This window comes from Mirounga leonina, unplaced genomic scaffold, assembly GCF_011800145.1.
Source record: "Mirounga leonina isolate KUSES-001 unplaced genomic scaffold, KU_Mleo_1.0 Mir_129, whole genome shotgun sequence".
Classification (NCBI taxonomy): domain Eukaryota; kingdom Metazoa; phylum Chordata; class Mammalia; order Carnivora; family Phocidae; genus Mirounga; species Mirounga leonina.
Window position 1 is genome coordinate 67,792,376 of NW_023270323.1, and position 14,487 is coordinate 67,806,862.

Below are 14,487 nucleotides of genomic sequence, written 5' to 3' on the forward strand. Positions count from 1 at the left end.
TCAGTTTTATCCTTTAAATTTGCAAATTAGTAAAACCTATTTCTGTATTGGGTTGTGTAAGCACTAAATGGGTTAAGACATGAAATGCTTTAGTGTGATGTTTCACACACTTTATGTGCACCATAGAAAAATACTAGTTTTATATATGTAGATCTTTTGTGAGTTACTAATATTCTTTAGAAGTCAGTTGAATATAAGTGGATTAATAATTTAAACCATAGGACTCTCCTAGAGAGTAACGTTAAGAAAAGACCAGAAAGAGCCAGAGGCTGACTAGGACAATACCTTGAGGGGCTAAAATAAAGACAAAACCCCGGGTGCCTGGGTAGTGCAGTCAGTTGAGCATCCGACCTTTGGTTTCGGCTCAGTTCATGGCCTTGGGTCATGGTATCAAGCCCCGCATGGGGCTCCACACTCAGCACAGACTCTGCTTGGGATTCTCACTCTCCCTCTCCTCTGCCCCTCCCATTTCCTCCCCACCCGTGGGTGCGCTTGCTCTCTCTCTCTCTCATAAATAAATCTTTTTTTAAAAAAAAAACAAGATGCATATAAGGAGATAGACAAGAAATGATGAGAGATGTAAGGTAGAAATAGCATTAAGGTATTTATTAAAACTGTAGCATAAGTTTGCAGTTTGCATCAAACATTATTAAATGTTAAGTAGCAGTGATTTTGATGAAAGTTTTATTGCTAGTAATTGCCATTTCTGTGAAATTTAATTTGGAATATTCTCCCCCTTCTAGACAACATAAAATTTATGTGATATTTTCTCCTCATTAAAATGCACTTGCCTTCATATACTGAATCTTACTAATATTTACATATTTAATATTGATGAGAGATAATTTGGTTTCAAAGACCTTTTATCTCATATTCCCTCCTATGGACTGAGCTTCATGATTTGTCTCGTGCAGCAACTGAAGACCAATAGTATTGTGAGGAGTTAATAATATTCATAATTAAGTGATTAATGATCATCAGTCTTGACAATTTCTGAAGAAAAATCTGTATGATTATTAGAACCTAAAAAATACAGTAATTGATTAAAACCTTTCTTAGGTTCTTTAACTTAAGTGGAGTTTCTCTATGTGCAGCTAACCCTCTCTTCTGTATAGATATCAACCTTTTGACTGTGTTGTTGTTTTCTGGATAGCTGAACAAAGTTAATTGATTGCATGACTGTTTTGCTAGTCAGAGTCTTTTATATGCAATGCTGATTGTTGTGACAAAATTGAACAAGACACTGATGAGTCAGTCAGTGAATAAGTTTTTACTGAGGTACTATTCCTTTCAGGCCCTGGCTTAGGGAGGGAGTCTTGTGAGAAAAGCAGCCAGGTAATTATGCTTAATTATATATAAATCTTAAATAGATTCTAAAAATAGTTACTAACTCCCATATTAGACTTGAGGTGCTAAACCAAACAAATTATAATAACACATCATAAATACAGTATAGAAGAATATAAAGGGTGTTGGGAAATTTGGAAAACATTTGAGGGGATGGATGATCCTGAAGGATGTGTAGAAATTAACTTGCCAGGCCAAGAGAACACAGAACCTACTTTGAAGAATGGACAAAGGCCATAAGATAAGAGAGAAGAAAAAATGGTATCCAGGGTGCCTGGGTGGTTCATTTGTTAAGCGTCTGCCTTCGGCTCAGGTCATGATCCCAGGGTCCTGGGATCGAGCCCCGCATCGGGCTCCCTGCTCCGCGGGAAGCCTGCTTCTTCCTCTCCCACTCCCCCTGCTTGTGTTTCCTCTCTCGCTGTCTCTCTCTCTCTGTCAAATACATAAATAAAAAAATCTTAAAAAAAAAGTAAAAATGGTATCCTTGGAGGTGTGAAAAACAATTCTGTATTATGACAGTTGCACTTGTCTGCTTTGAATAGATCCTTGATCAGGAATTTGCATGAAAATACGGAACTGAAAACAATTTGTAAATGAAAATTCAAATCTTGATTTTAACAGAAGGTGAATTCTAAAAAAAATTAAGCCAGTAAAGTATTGATATCAAGAAATTGCCCAGTTTGGTCATGGTTTCAGTTTTTCAAGGATCAGTCCATTTTAAAAGTTATATCTGGTAGTATATACAATTACCTGACCTTGTTGAAAGATTCCACTGGCCTCTCTATACATTTTGCATTAGTGTTTGATCAAAAGTAAATTATAGTCTTAAGACCCAGTCTATAATCAGTAAATGGGAATAATTTGTATTTATTATTAAGTAGTTTTCAAATATAGAGAAATATACTGCTTAATAGTTATGTTCCTGTTACCCAGAACTAATAAATGTGTTATTTGATCATGTTTGCTTCTGATAATGCTTTCTCTTAAGGAACTATCACATCCTTTTGTTTAGTCTTGGAAGCAACCTCTGATAATGCCTATTTATGCATTTATAAGTAAAATACTTTTGTGTTTTTTAAAAATTCACAATAATGCATATTAGATGCACTCTTGTTAATTTATTCCTACAACTTGCTTTTCTTTCCAGATGAGCAAAAATTAAAAATCTCAACACCACCAAATGTCATCAAGGATGTGGGAAAGAAATTTGGTGATATCTACTAAATTCCAAAATGTAAAGTCCAGCACTTAACACTTCTAGGTGTATATCTTAGAAAAATTCTTATACATGCACACAAGAAAGCATTTATTTTTTTTTTAATTTTTTTTTTTTAGATTTTATTTATTTTTTTGACAGAGAGAGATATAGCGAGAGCAGAACACAAGCAGGGGGAGCGGGACAGGGAGAAGCAGGCTTCCCGCAGAGCAGGGAGCCCGATGTGGGACTCGATCCCAGGACCCTGGGATCATGACCTGAGCCGAAGGCAGACGCTTAACGACTGAGCCACCCAGGCGCCCCACAAGAAAGCATTTAAAAGGATTTTCATTTCAGTATTTTTTGTAAAGTGTAAAACAGAAACAACCTAGGTACCTACCAATAGTTGAATGGTAAATAAATTTCAGCCCTTGTCTTCTACTTATTTTATATTGCCCTAGAGCATAATAAGTGCTTAGTTTTTGGGGTGCCTGGGTGGCTCAGTTGGTTAGGCATCTGTCATCGACTCAGGTCATGATCTCAGGGTCCTGGGATCAAGCCCCATGTTGGGCTCCCTACTCAGTGGGAGTTTGCTTCTCCTTCTCCCTGTGCCCCTCACCCCTGCTCATTCTTGCTCTCTCTCTCAAATAAATAAATAAAATATTTTAAAAAGGAGTGCATGACCCGAGCATCTGCCTTCAGCTCGGGTCATGGTGCCTGGGTCCTGGAATCAAGCCCCATGTCAGGCTCCCTGCAGCAGGGAGCCTGCTTCTCTCTCTCCCTCTGCCATTCCCCCTGCAACTCGTGTTCTCTCTCTGTCAGATGAATAAATAAAATCTTTTTTTAAAAAGTGCTTAGTTTCTATCTTTCAAGTTAATCATTAGTACTTTGGAAATATATACATGAAATAATCTAGTTATGATGTGCTATCTCCATTGTTGAAGGAGTGATGCTTATAGATGTAATCACTTCAACTAGATCTAAATCAGCAGCAGGAGCAAGAAAATGCCCTTTATCCCCATTCCTGATCTTTTTTTTTTTTCCTGAATCCTTCTTCCCAGGCTATCTCTTCCCTTCTGTTACTGTTTTTGCTTTTCTAATTTGGATAATCCTAGAGATAACTCTGTGATTTTTCTAGCTCTTGAGCTACAGCTTTTATGATGTATAAAGGAGTAATGGTATCAGCAAAATACTTTAGTATAGGCCAAAGCACTGCTAACAAAATGTGAGATTTTCTATGATAACTAAAATTTCTCTAAAAGTTCTTTACTTATATATTTATGTATCTTGTATTCACTACATAAATGCTCATTGATTACATAATTTTACTGTGTGGTAGAAATATGTTGAGGGAGTATATTTTGTTTTCACTAGATTACAGATTAATGTGTTACTTCTAGAGCAAAACTATTAACATAGGTAGCCTAAGTATGGAGACAAGGCTGTGGGGAAAAAATTAAAGCATCTCTCACCTCGGTCAACTGTTTAGAGTTCTGAAAGAAGAAGAGTCAGGAGTATAAGCTTGATTTGAGTAGCTCTTTTAAAGATGAAACAGGACTTAGGTCTAGTTCATCCTTCAGATTCAAATTATCCCTAAACAGGGCCATGTGTCTAGGAATGGCCCAAAAAGGACAAGAATACCTTTATTGCCCTAGCTAGGGAGCTATAGCCTAATTTGCATAGTTAATGTAAAGGAGAGAGAGGAGTTCCCAGACCTCCTTTTCTTATTTCTGGTCTGTGAAATAATTAACTTTAAATTGACTATCAAAAGTGTAAAAGTTTAGAATTGGAAAAATTTCATTAATTCATTTTGTAACATTGACTAGGAATAACAGATTTATGGAGAGTGTGTTTTATGTGCTGCATACTACGCAAAACATGAGCAGAATCAAAACTGGTGAATTCAGGGATAAATCTGAATATGGATGAGATAGTAATGATTTTTTGAAGATGATCTTATAAGGTCTTGAAATAATAAAATTTTAATTGCTAAAGGAGAGAAATGAGATAGTAAAAGAGAAGACAACATTCAATTTTTTCTTTTAGTAGGTTACAGCACTCTACTATTTATGAAATACAAGTAAATAAGATCCCTGACCTGAGGAATTCAGTCTTCAGGAATAAATAATTGCAAGACAGTATCATAAGTGTCATTAAGTGTTATAAGTGTCGACACAAGGGAGACAGTAATCAGCTTCTACTTGGGGTCATATGGATCTTTAAAGATGAATAGGAGTTTGACAAGTTGAAAAGGTAGAGCATTCTAGGCAGAGGGAACCATGGACTGCAATTTGAGAGACCTGACAACCAAGTAGCATGTTTGAGGAACTGTAAGTGGTTAGATACACGGGAAGTATGAGGGTTGGGTTGAGTTGGAGACAAAGCATAAAAAATTGAGCTGGACAGATAACCTGGGGCAAGATGCCTTATTTAACAATTTTTCAAGGTACTGTGTGTACCATATGCTTTGTTTACCTATCCAGTCTTCTCTTTTAATTCTTCAAAATTCTATTCAGCAAATATTTACTGAATGCCAGGCACTATTCTAGGCAGTGGGGATACATGGGTGAATAAAATAGACATGGTCTTTGTCTTCACATAGCTGATGGTCTGCATGGCTAACACTGGTAAGTATGTAAGCAACTAGAATATAGCATGCTAAATGCTAAATAATATAGGTAAGTGTTGCAGGTATAGGAACCTAGAATAATGACAACCAAATTCAAGTTGTGGCCTGAATGATTGAATGATGAGTAAGATTTGGTGAGAATTAGGGTGAATGTGGGGATAGAAGGAAAGGATTAGGAGTCTTCTAACAGAGGAAACTAAGGAAGTGTGAAACCCAGAGTTGAGAAATATGATAGTGTTTTCCCAGCAGGTTTCCCTACTCCACCTCTAGCCCTTGCAGTCATTCTCCCCACAGCAGATTGATCCATTAAAAGCACAAATTAAAATCGTGTCAATCTTGTGCTCAGAATCCTCCAATGGTTTCCTGTCTCTCAAAATACAAATTTCTTACCATGGCCTACAAGGCCTAATGTGATCTGCCTTTGTACATTTCTGATCTCATTTCAGTCAGCCTGGCTTCCAGCCACCCTGGCCTCTTTGCTATTCCTCAGACATTTCAGAAATGATTCCATGTCACAGCCCTTGCATACGCTGTTCCTTAGAGAAGCTTTCCCTCGATAACATATTTGGTTGGTCATGGTTGGCATCATGACAATAGGTACTATTTATGCCGTTGTTACTGCTGTTTCCAAATTCCTAAAATAGTGCTTTGCACATAGTAGGCACTCAATAAAATTATTGAATTACATATAGCAGGTTGTGAGATAGACATTTTATTTTTCTGTCTTTGTGTCTTGCCAGAGCACCTAAGTGATAGGTAAATTTATATGGTAACAATAAAACCAAGTTGATTTTTTTTAAACCAACTTGAATTTTTATATTTTTTAAACATGTGTTTTCTTATAATGATTCTTTATAACTTAAATTTTCAATTTTTTAGCTATCGGTAAAGAAATAGTCACAGTATTACTTAGTGCTGTGTTTTAAATTCATAGTTTATTTTTACTCTTTTCGATCCTTAAGTTTTTCAGATTAACATGTCTGAATCATTGGTTTTATTTATGTAAATTCAATGTTATAACAGTAATAAAAACAACTACATTTTAATAAATACTTAGGCAGTTGTTTTCTAACAGCCTATTTTTCCTAAAATGTTATATTGTTATAGGTTATGTCTTCATTCAATCACAGTTGTAAACACAATATATTACATAAGCAGTGATTCAACTGTTACACATTTCAGTTATTTAAAATAGTAAAATTTTACACTGAGTTCTAAAAAATACATTGATTATATATAGAATCACAGTTTACCTAAAGCATATGTTCCACATATTGCTAGTCCTAGTAAATGCTAATTATTGTTCTCTTATTCATCATCATTTTTTCTGTGGTCTCTGTTTTGTACAACTTACATCATTCCTACTTTCTTAAAGCATCATCTGGGCAGCCTTGATTAGAAAAAAGTCGTGGATAGGCAGTTAATGGCTGTTCACAGCAGAACACTGGGAAAAGTGGCCAAAGGTTGATTTTAAACAGATTTTATATCATAGCCTGTTTGTTTCTTCATATCATTTGGCAATGCCTTCTCTGTTCTTTTTTCCTATGTAGTGCCTTCCCAGTCATGTCCTGTTCCTAAAACCACAAGATGAGTTGGGAATAGCCACATGTCAAATACAAGTGTTAATTTTTAGGTCATGAATTAGTAGATCAGCAAAAATATGAAATGTTAAAATGTAAGGATTACCTGTCACAAATATAAAGTTTTTTCTCTTGCAAAAATTATAGGGGATGGAGTGTTAGATCTCTCTACAAAGAAAACCAGCATAAAATCTGAAGAGTCATCCATATGTGATCCTTCTTCTGAAAATTCAATGGCTGGGTAAGCAATATCTAGGAAATATAATTTAATATTAATATAAAATTATCTCTACAGAGAACTCTCAATACTACTTTGAGTAGATTGACATATATAGCTTTCTTCCAGAATTTTTGTCACTCATAAGTGTGTGTCTCTCATACCTTTCATTTGTCCTTTCTCTTTCTTTTTTATTCTTTCTGTTAAAGAAAAGTTATCAGAACAATCACCAAACTTTAGTTCATGTTACTAAAATGAACTACCAACTTAATCATAGGCTACAAACTAAGAAGCAGGACGAGTAAAGAAAATTTAAAATTCAATATTCAGGAGGCAATTTTAAGGAAAATATGTGATTTCACTATTTAATTTTTTTAAACAATCAAATTTTAAAAGTACCATACTTACTAATTCTTAGAGCTAGCTTATAGTGTTTACATTTTTTTCACTGTGCTTTAGGTGTGGTGGCAAACTTTATATAATATATATATAATATATATCTAGTAAGCACCACAGAAAGTCCTTTCATGCTTTGAAAGTTCTCATTAAATTAATTAAATAAATAATTAGCAGTGAAATGCTGTTCTGTTGGATTTTTGGATTTTTATTTAGTAACTTTTGCATCTTACCATTAACAAACTGCATAGGAAGATTTTTTGTCACAATTAAATCTTAGATATAGAGTGTAATTTGTTTCAACTAAGACTGTAGTAGCTTTTGAGTCATAAAGTATAGTTAGCTTCTGTTTGAGAAGCTGAAAATTACAATGATATATTTGAAACAGAAATAACATTTATAGTATCAAATTATTTTACCCAAATATAACTTATCTACCTGTTTCAAAATTTTAAGTTTTTGTCTAGAGAAAAATTAGTCTTGTGGAAATATGGGATGTTGTGTTTGGAAATATTCTTGCTGCTACAAATTTCCTTTAAAGGGGTTGACTCTTTTATTACTTGTTTAGCGGTAACGTCACGTTTCTACTAACAAAAACTCCTTTAGGATTTGGGTATTTTTTATAATGGAACTCTTAATTGTACAAATAAAAATTATAAGTGTTGCTCTGCAAGCATCTGTCAGAGGAATAGCAACATCATGAGAATATTTTTACAAATACTGAGTTAGGATTTTAAGTTCTTGGAAGGTCTGCCCGTTGAGGCCACCGTATGATTGACACATTGTCCTACCAGGACTGTAGCGTTTGCTTTGATAAGGAGTAACTACTACATCTCACAGACTTAAAAAGAGTCATAAGCAGTGATGTTACCTAAGCAAGGAGTATAATAAAGGAGTGGACCCTCCCCTTCCATAGCTGTGTGAGAGTCTCTCATGCATCAGTTTACCATCGTTTCATTCCATCCATCCAGGAGACTACACAGAAACAGAGAGGACTATGTGGAAAGAAGTGCTGAGTTTGCAGATGGTTTGCTCTCAAAAGCTTTGAAAGACATTCAGTCTGGAGCACTGGACATAAATAAAGCAGGCATACTTTATGGCATACCTCAAAAAACTTTACTTCTCCACTTAGAAGCCTTACCAGCAGGGAAGCCTGCATCTTTTAAAAACAAAACTCGAGATTTCAATGATAGTTTCTCATATAAAGACAGTAAAGAAACTTGTGCAGTGCTGCAAAAAGTAGCCTTGTGGGCAAGAGCTCAAGCAGAGCGCACAGAAAAAAGTAAACTCAATCTACTTGAAACCTCAGAATTAAAATTCCCAACAGCTTCCAGTTACCTCCATCAGTTAACTCTACAGAAAATGGTTACTCAATTTAAAGAAAAAAATGAAAGCCTACAATATGAAACTTCACATCCTACTGTACAGTTAAAAATTCCTCAGCTCCGAGTAAGTTCTGTTTCAAAACCACAACCTGATGGTCCTGGTCTGCTGGATGTTATGTATCAAGTTTCCAAAACCTCTCCAGTCCTAGAAGGATCAGCTCTCCAAAAACTGAAAAATATACTCCCTAAACAGAACAAAATAGAATGTTCTGGGCCTGTAACTCACTCAAGTGTTGACTCTTATTTTCTACATGGGGACCTCTCTCCTTTGTGTCTTAATTCTAAAAATGGAACAGTTGATGGAACCTCTGAAAATACTGAAGACGGACTGGATCGAAAAGATAACAAACAGCCCAGGAAAAAACGTGGCCGTTATCGCCAATATGATCATGAAATAATGGAAGAGGCTATTGCAATGGTAATGAGCGGAAAAATGAGTGTTTCCAAAGCACAAGGAATTTATGGGGTACCTCACAGCACTTTAGAATACAAGGTAAAAGAAAGATCTGGAACACTGAAGACTCCTCCGAAGAAGAAACTCCGATTACCAGACACTGGGTTATATAATATGACAGATTCAGGGACTGGCAGCTGCAAAAACAGCAAGCCTGTGTAGATTACTTGTTAGGAAAATGTTTGTATGTGCGTATGTGCGTGTGTGTATGTGTGTTTGCGTGTGTGTGTGTGTGTATGTGCACAGGTGTGTATTTGTGTGTCTATATACACACGTGGGAATTACAGATGCTCACTCTGACAGGAGACATGGAATTTTACAGTTCAAAAACCACTTACATGCCTTTGAAAAAAAAAGTTTTATTCAGGGTTTTCACTGTGGACAGAATTATATAGTTGCTTACTAAATTCTGATAGTTTGTATTTAATCCTTGTATAAATAGGTGAAAAAGATTCAGGTTTTCTTTAGTAGTCAATAGCATAAAGCGTTGTGGGAAAACAAGTAATTGTCAAGTGAAACATTTTTATTGGTGAAAGACCACTCCAGCCATTCAGTTGAACCATCTTATAATGGAAATATGATATTAATAGTTTGTAAACATTTTTACATACTACACTTACAGCTATTGTAAGTACATCAAACAACCAATCAAAGTTTAAATAGACAGCTATCTCCATACTAAGAAAAATTAATATATACAGTATTAGTACACTACAGTGTATTCTATGAAATATGAAATGCACTCAAGTGCATCCACCAGGAATAGAAAAGAAAACCTTAAATGATATGTATAATGAAATTTAATATTTATCATTTAATAGTTGATTTACAGGAAGTTGGGGTTTATAAGGTATATACTTTTTAAAAAAAACTGACACATAGTTAACCCCAGCAGCTATAGAATCCTTTAATATAAGATGGAATACTAAGAACAAAAAGTAATTTAAATTTAATTATTAAAATAATTTAATTTTGTTTTTCATTTGAAAAATAAGCTAATGTGTAAGGTTAGAAAAGAAAGTTGGAATGCAACTTAGAGCATGTTTATAATGTGCACAGAAAAAGCTTGAGAATGATATTTGGTTTAAATGTGCTGGTTAGTTGATGTTATGACTACTTTAAATTTTAAGGATTGTGACACACTCCTACTATTGAAAAACCTCAGTGTAACTTTAATATATTTGCTGCTGTGACATTTCAAAACATTTTCAGTTTATCAAAATGAATTACAGATTTCATTTTGGTGGGCGATACATTATCATTTTGCTAATAACCAAATTTGCAGTTTGTTCAGGGTCTTGAATAGATTTACAGATATTTAACACTGAAGCTGTTTTGAACTTTCAGTAATGTAAACTCTCTACTAATTGGGTAGTTAGAAGCTGGGCAGTGCATTTTAACTTTTACTAGACTCATGAGAGAGACCAATAATTTTTATATAGCAGTTTTAAAATGTGGTTCAGAGTATCCATGTTGGATTTATGGAGTATGCAGTTTTAGTGGTAAAATGTTATAAAGCATGTGCCTCCATATAAAGAATGGGGATTTGCTTCGTATATTCAGAATTCTCCGAGTGCCCCTTTTCTCTGTTAAAATTCAGGTTCTGATCATTTTTCTAAGCCAATTTTCCTAAGTCCAAAAGGAATACTTAAAGCTGAATTTAAAAAATAAGTGCACCTTGTCAAATACTTGTGTTTTTACACTTGTGTTTGTGTGTATCTAATAATCACATATACGTGTAATACTAAAGAGATTTTCAGCTATTACATTTAAAAACTGCTTACATATGTTTAAAAAACTGAAGAGTGGGACACTACACAACCAGGTAGTTATTTGGTCTCTTAGATCTATACTGAACCCTCTTCAGCTTAACGTTACCTGCATACTAGGGTATGAATCCTCTTGCTCTTTTTTTTTTTTTTCCAAGTAAGTATACATAATAGATTGCAAAACAGCAGATGTCAGGGTCATCTTTCTTTTTAAAGAATTAAGCCATATTTTGTGAGGGCCAGAACTTGGATTATTTAATATATTTCCCCTTCTCCCCCATTGAAAAACAAATTTAAAAAATAAAGTAAATGTTTCAACACAATTTTATTGACCTCTTTATACAGAATTTTACTTGCAAAAATTTGGGGGCCTGAATGCATTACATAATATTTATATTGAGCTTTTTTATTCCTCACACTATATTTACATTAATAAATTGATTGAGAAGTTTATAGTAAAGGGATACTTACAGAACACTTTTATATCATTTAAAAGATGACCTGACCAAAAACTTTACAGGATTCATAAAATCAGGGATCATTTTGCTATTGACTTCACAGTGATCAGTAGTTTTATAGGTAATATTATAGTTAATTTGCAGCATTTAGTATTTGTATTATTTATTTTTGGTCAGAAATAGTAAATTAAATATTTTTTGATAGTTTATAGGTAATGATCAACCCATAACTTTTAAAAGAAACAAAATGTTTCTAATTATTGAGTTAACTTTTGATTATACAAACTAGGAAAGGCAGGGAAATTTATGGGTTCCCCTTCTCCCCAGTGATTCTATTAAGATGTTCTTTACGTTAAACTTTCAAAGTACTTTATAAATTTAGTTACCAGTTACTACTTATTAATTGACAGTTTTCTGAAAAATCCAGTTTCAGCAGACTTTTAATGAAGGTGAAAGCAACCCTTATATGCTTTCTACTTATTTGAATGTTCCTCAAGTATTTTATATTTAAAAGAAAAAAAAAGAAGGAAAAGAAAAAACAGTGCCTCTGTTTTTAGAAAACTACTGCTCAGTAAAGTTGTTTAAACCATTTCTGGTAGCTAATGACAATTTTATATTAAATTGTATACTAACTTTAGTGAGACTGATTTTTTTAGTTGTTTACAGTACAAATACTTGTATTTGTTTTTTAATTGCAGTATTTCCATTGTCGCAGTAATTTAGTAAAACTCTGTGGCTGCCTTGATTTTGACAGATTTTGTTAATATAAACTGATTGTTAGGCAATTAGTTATATTTATGCATAAATCAATTGCACTATAATTCATGAATTATTTATTACAATATTTTCTAATGAATTCATGTATCTGTCTTGTGTTGTAAATGTACTGTAATTCTGTTCCTACTTTGTGTTGTTATATATCTAAATCTGATTGTATGAATTTTAATTGTTCAGTTAACGTGTTTCTAGGTTGTAATTTGTAGTAAAGCACTTCAATGCTTTTGCACTTAAATTTACAACACTGTTGGTGTGTGATTGATTTACTCATTCAGTAAAAGAAAAGAAAAGAAAAGAAAAGAAAAAAACTGACTACACTGACTTTTTTGATTCACTGTAGGAATGAGTTTTATTTATATTAATATGAAAAATTGACTTCTCCAAAGAACAACAAAACTTGTAATGAGCAAAACCGATAGTAACGTATAAAAAATAGGCAGGATGTTTTGGTTTATAAATCAAACTGGAAAAGGTTAGAAAAAAATTTAACATTAAAAACAAGGGAGCTATGAAAGATATAATTATAGAACCTTTACATAATTACTTGAGAATACTAGATTGGAGACCTATGTGTATTCAACTATTACTTACTAATATTAGGTTTTTCTTTGAGCCTCTAACGTGCAAGAAATATGAAAAAGAAAAATTTGGAGCCAAATAAGCATTATGGAATTTTATAATTTGAGAATTTAGTTAGCTAATATCTGATATGTGTGTATTAGATATAATCTAATGCCTTAATATCCAATTAGTAACTTTATGAAGCTATTCTTCATATACCATTACATGGGAATTATTGACCACTGTGGTATTTTGGAAGTTCCATTATTATAATAAAGTAATAAAATGGGAAAAAAAAACCCAAAAGTAATTAACTGAATAAGAAAGTTTTTTAAAGTATAGACTTCCTTGAAATCTCAGAAGACAAATGTAAAAATCTTGGGGTGGTTTTCAGAATAGTTAACACTAATCATTAGTTTTAATTATTTCTACTTTCTATTTGACTTTGCTAACAGAAAAAACATTTAAGCATTTTAGAAAACTTAGGAAAGCAAATTAATCTTTAAATTATGATGCAATGAATTTTTCTAAGAAACAAAATCTCTTTTTATTTAATCACAGATATGTTTAATAGGCCATAACATAACTTTAAAGAAACTGTTGAAGTGCATCTATCAGAACTCTTGGGTATCCTTTTGCTTATGTGAAAATTATAATTTTTAATTTGCTAGAAAAGAGTATATCACTTATATCTTCATATTTGATAGTTAACATTTCCTCATGTCTTTGTTCTCCATATATTTTTTGAGTTATCTAATAGTGAATCTTGGGAATCAGTTCCATCATTTACTCCCAATCATGATAAAACTGACCAAAAAAAAAAAAATATTTTCAGAAAGGAAAGGATATTGGGGTCATGTCTGTGGACTTAAACGTTTTATTATTAATTTCATATCTTTTTCTCACTTTGATAACTGCTTTTTGTCAAATCACATATTAGTTTTGGTGAAATACTGGTTGAATCTAGTAAAGTTACCGTTTTTCTAGAAAATTTTTGATCTAATGTTCAGAATTTGCTTTGGTGTTTTTGCTACTCAACAATATTTATAAAATGTAGATAAAATATTGCATACTTATCTGTGAAACAGGTTAAGTCAGTTTTAGAGAGCAAAATAAAATTAATTTCACTTTTCATTTTAAAATAAAAATCCTTTTTAATATATATGAATATAATAACCCTTTAAACAAAATACAATCTCCTATAGCAATTCATAATCAGTATATCCCAATTCCAACCCTAAATAAAATTTCTACAAAACAGGAACTATTAACAATAATAGCAAATATAAGAAATCATGAATGGGAGGCTATTTTCATGTACAGAGTTTGGTGATATGTTTAATTTAAATAGATACTTTTCTGAAACAGAATTCTTTTAATATATTTTATTCTTCTTGCTGCTGGTATTGGATTAAAAAATTTTTTTTGTAGACTTCTGCCTTGGTTGCTAAGTAATCCTGGGTGTTAGTTAAAATTAGATGTATATTAGTTTCTTCAGTGGGACATTTTCCAGCATTTGAAATTAAATAATTAGGTAAGTAATGCCTTTAGTCTTCATGTAATTACTTTAGTATTTAAAATAAATTAAAAATAGATTTTATTTTTAAATAGCTTAGATTTTTTATTATTAGGTTAAAATGCCTGCAGCTTAATCTTAGAAAAGATATTGTTATTTATATGAAATCTAAATTCCTTAATTTTCCTTGTGAGTATGCAAAG

General features: G+C 32.9%; 1 protein-coding gene across 8 annotated transcripts in view; it reads left to right on the top strand.

The window, feature by feature from the left end:
• LCORL (ligand dependent nuclear receptor corepressor like) overlaps nucleotides 1-14,487 on the top strand; it is a 162,425-nt gene that overhangs the window by 119,550 nt on the left and 28,388 nt on the right. For 5 of the 8 annotated variants that reach the window (XM_035005232.1, XM_035005231.1, XM_035005235.1 and 2 more), the window contains exon 6: nucleotides 6,899-6,992. In XM_035005232.1, coding sequence (XP_034861123.1) covers nucleotides 6,899-6,992 — 94 coding nt within the window. Of the gene's footprint in view, nucleotides 1-6,898; nucleotides 6,993-8,335; nucleotides 12,447-14,487 lie in introns of those variants that run through there. The other 3 variants (XR_004679287.1, XM_035005234.1, XM_035005238.1) reach the window with 3 other exon arrangements.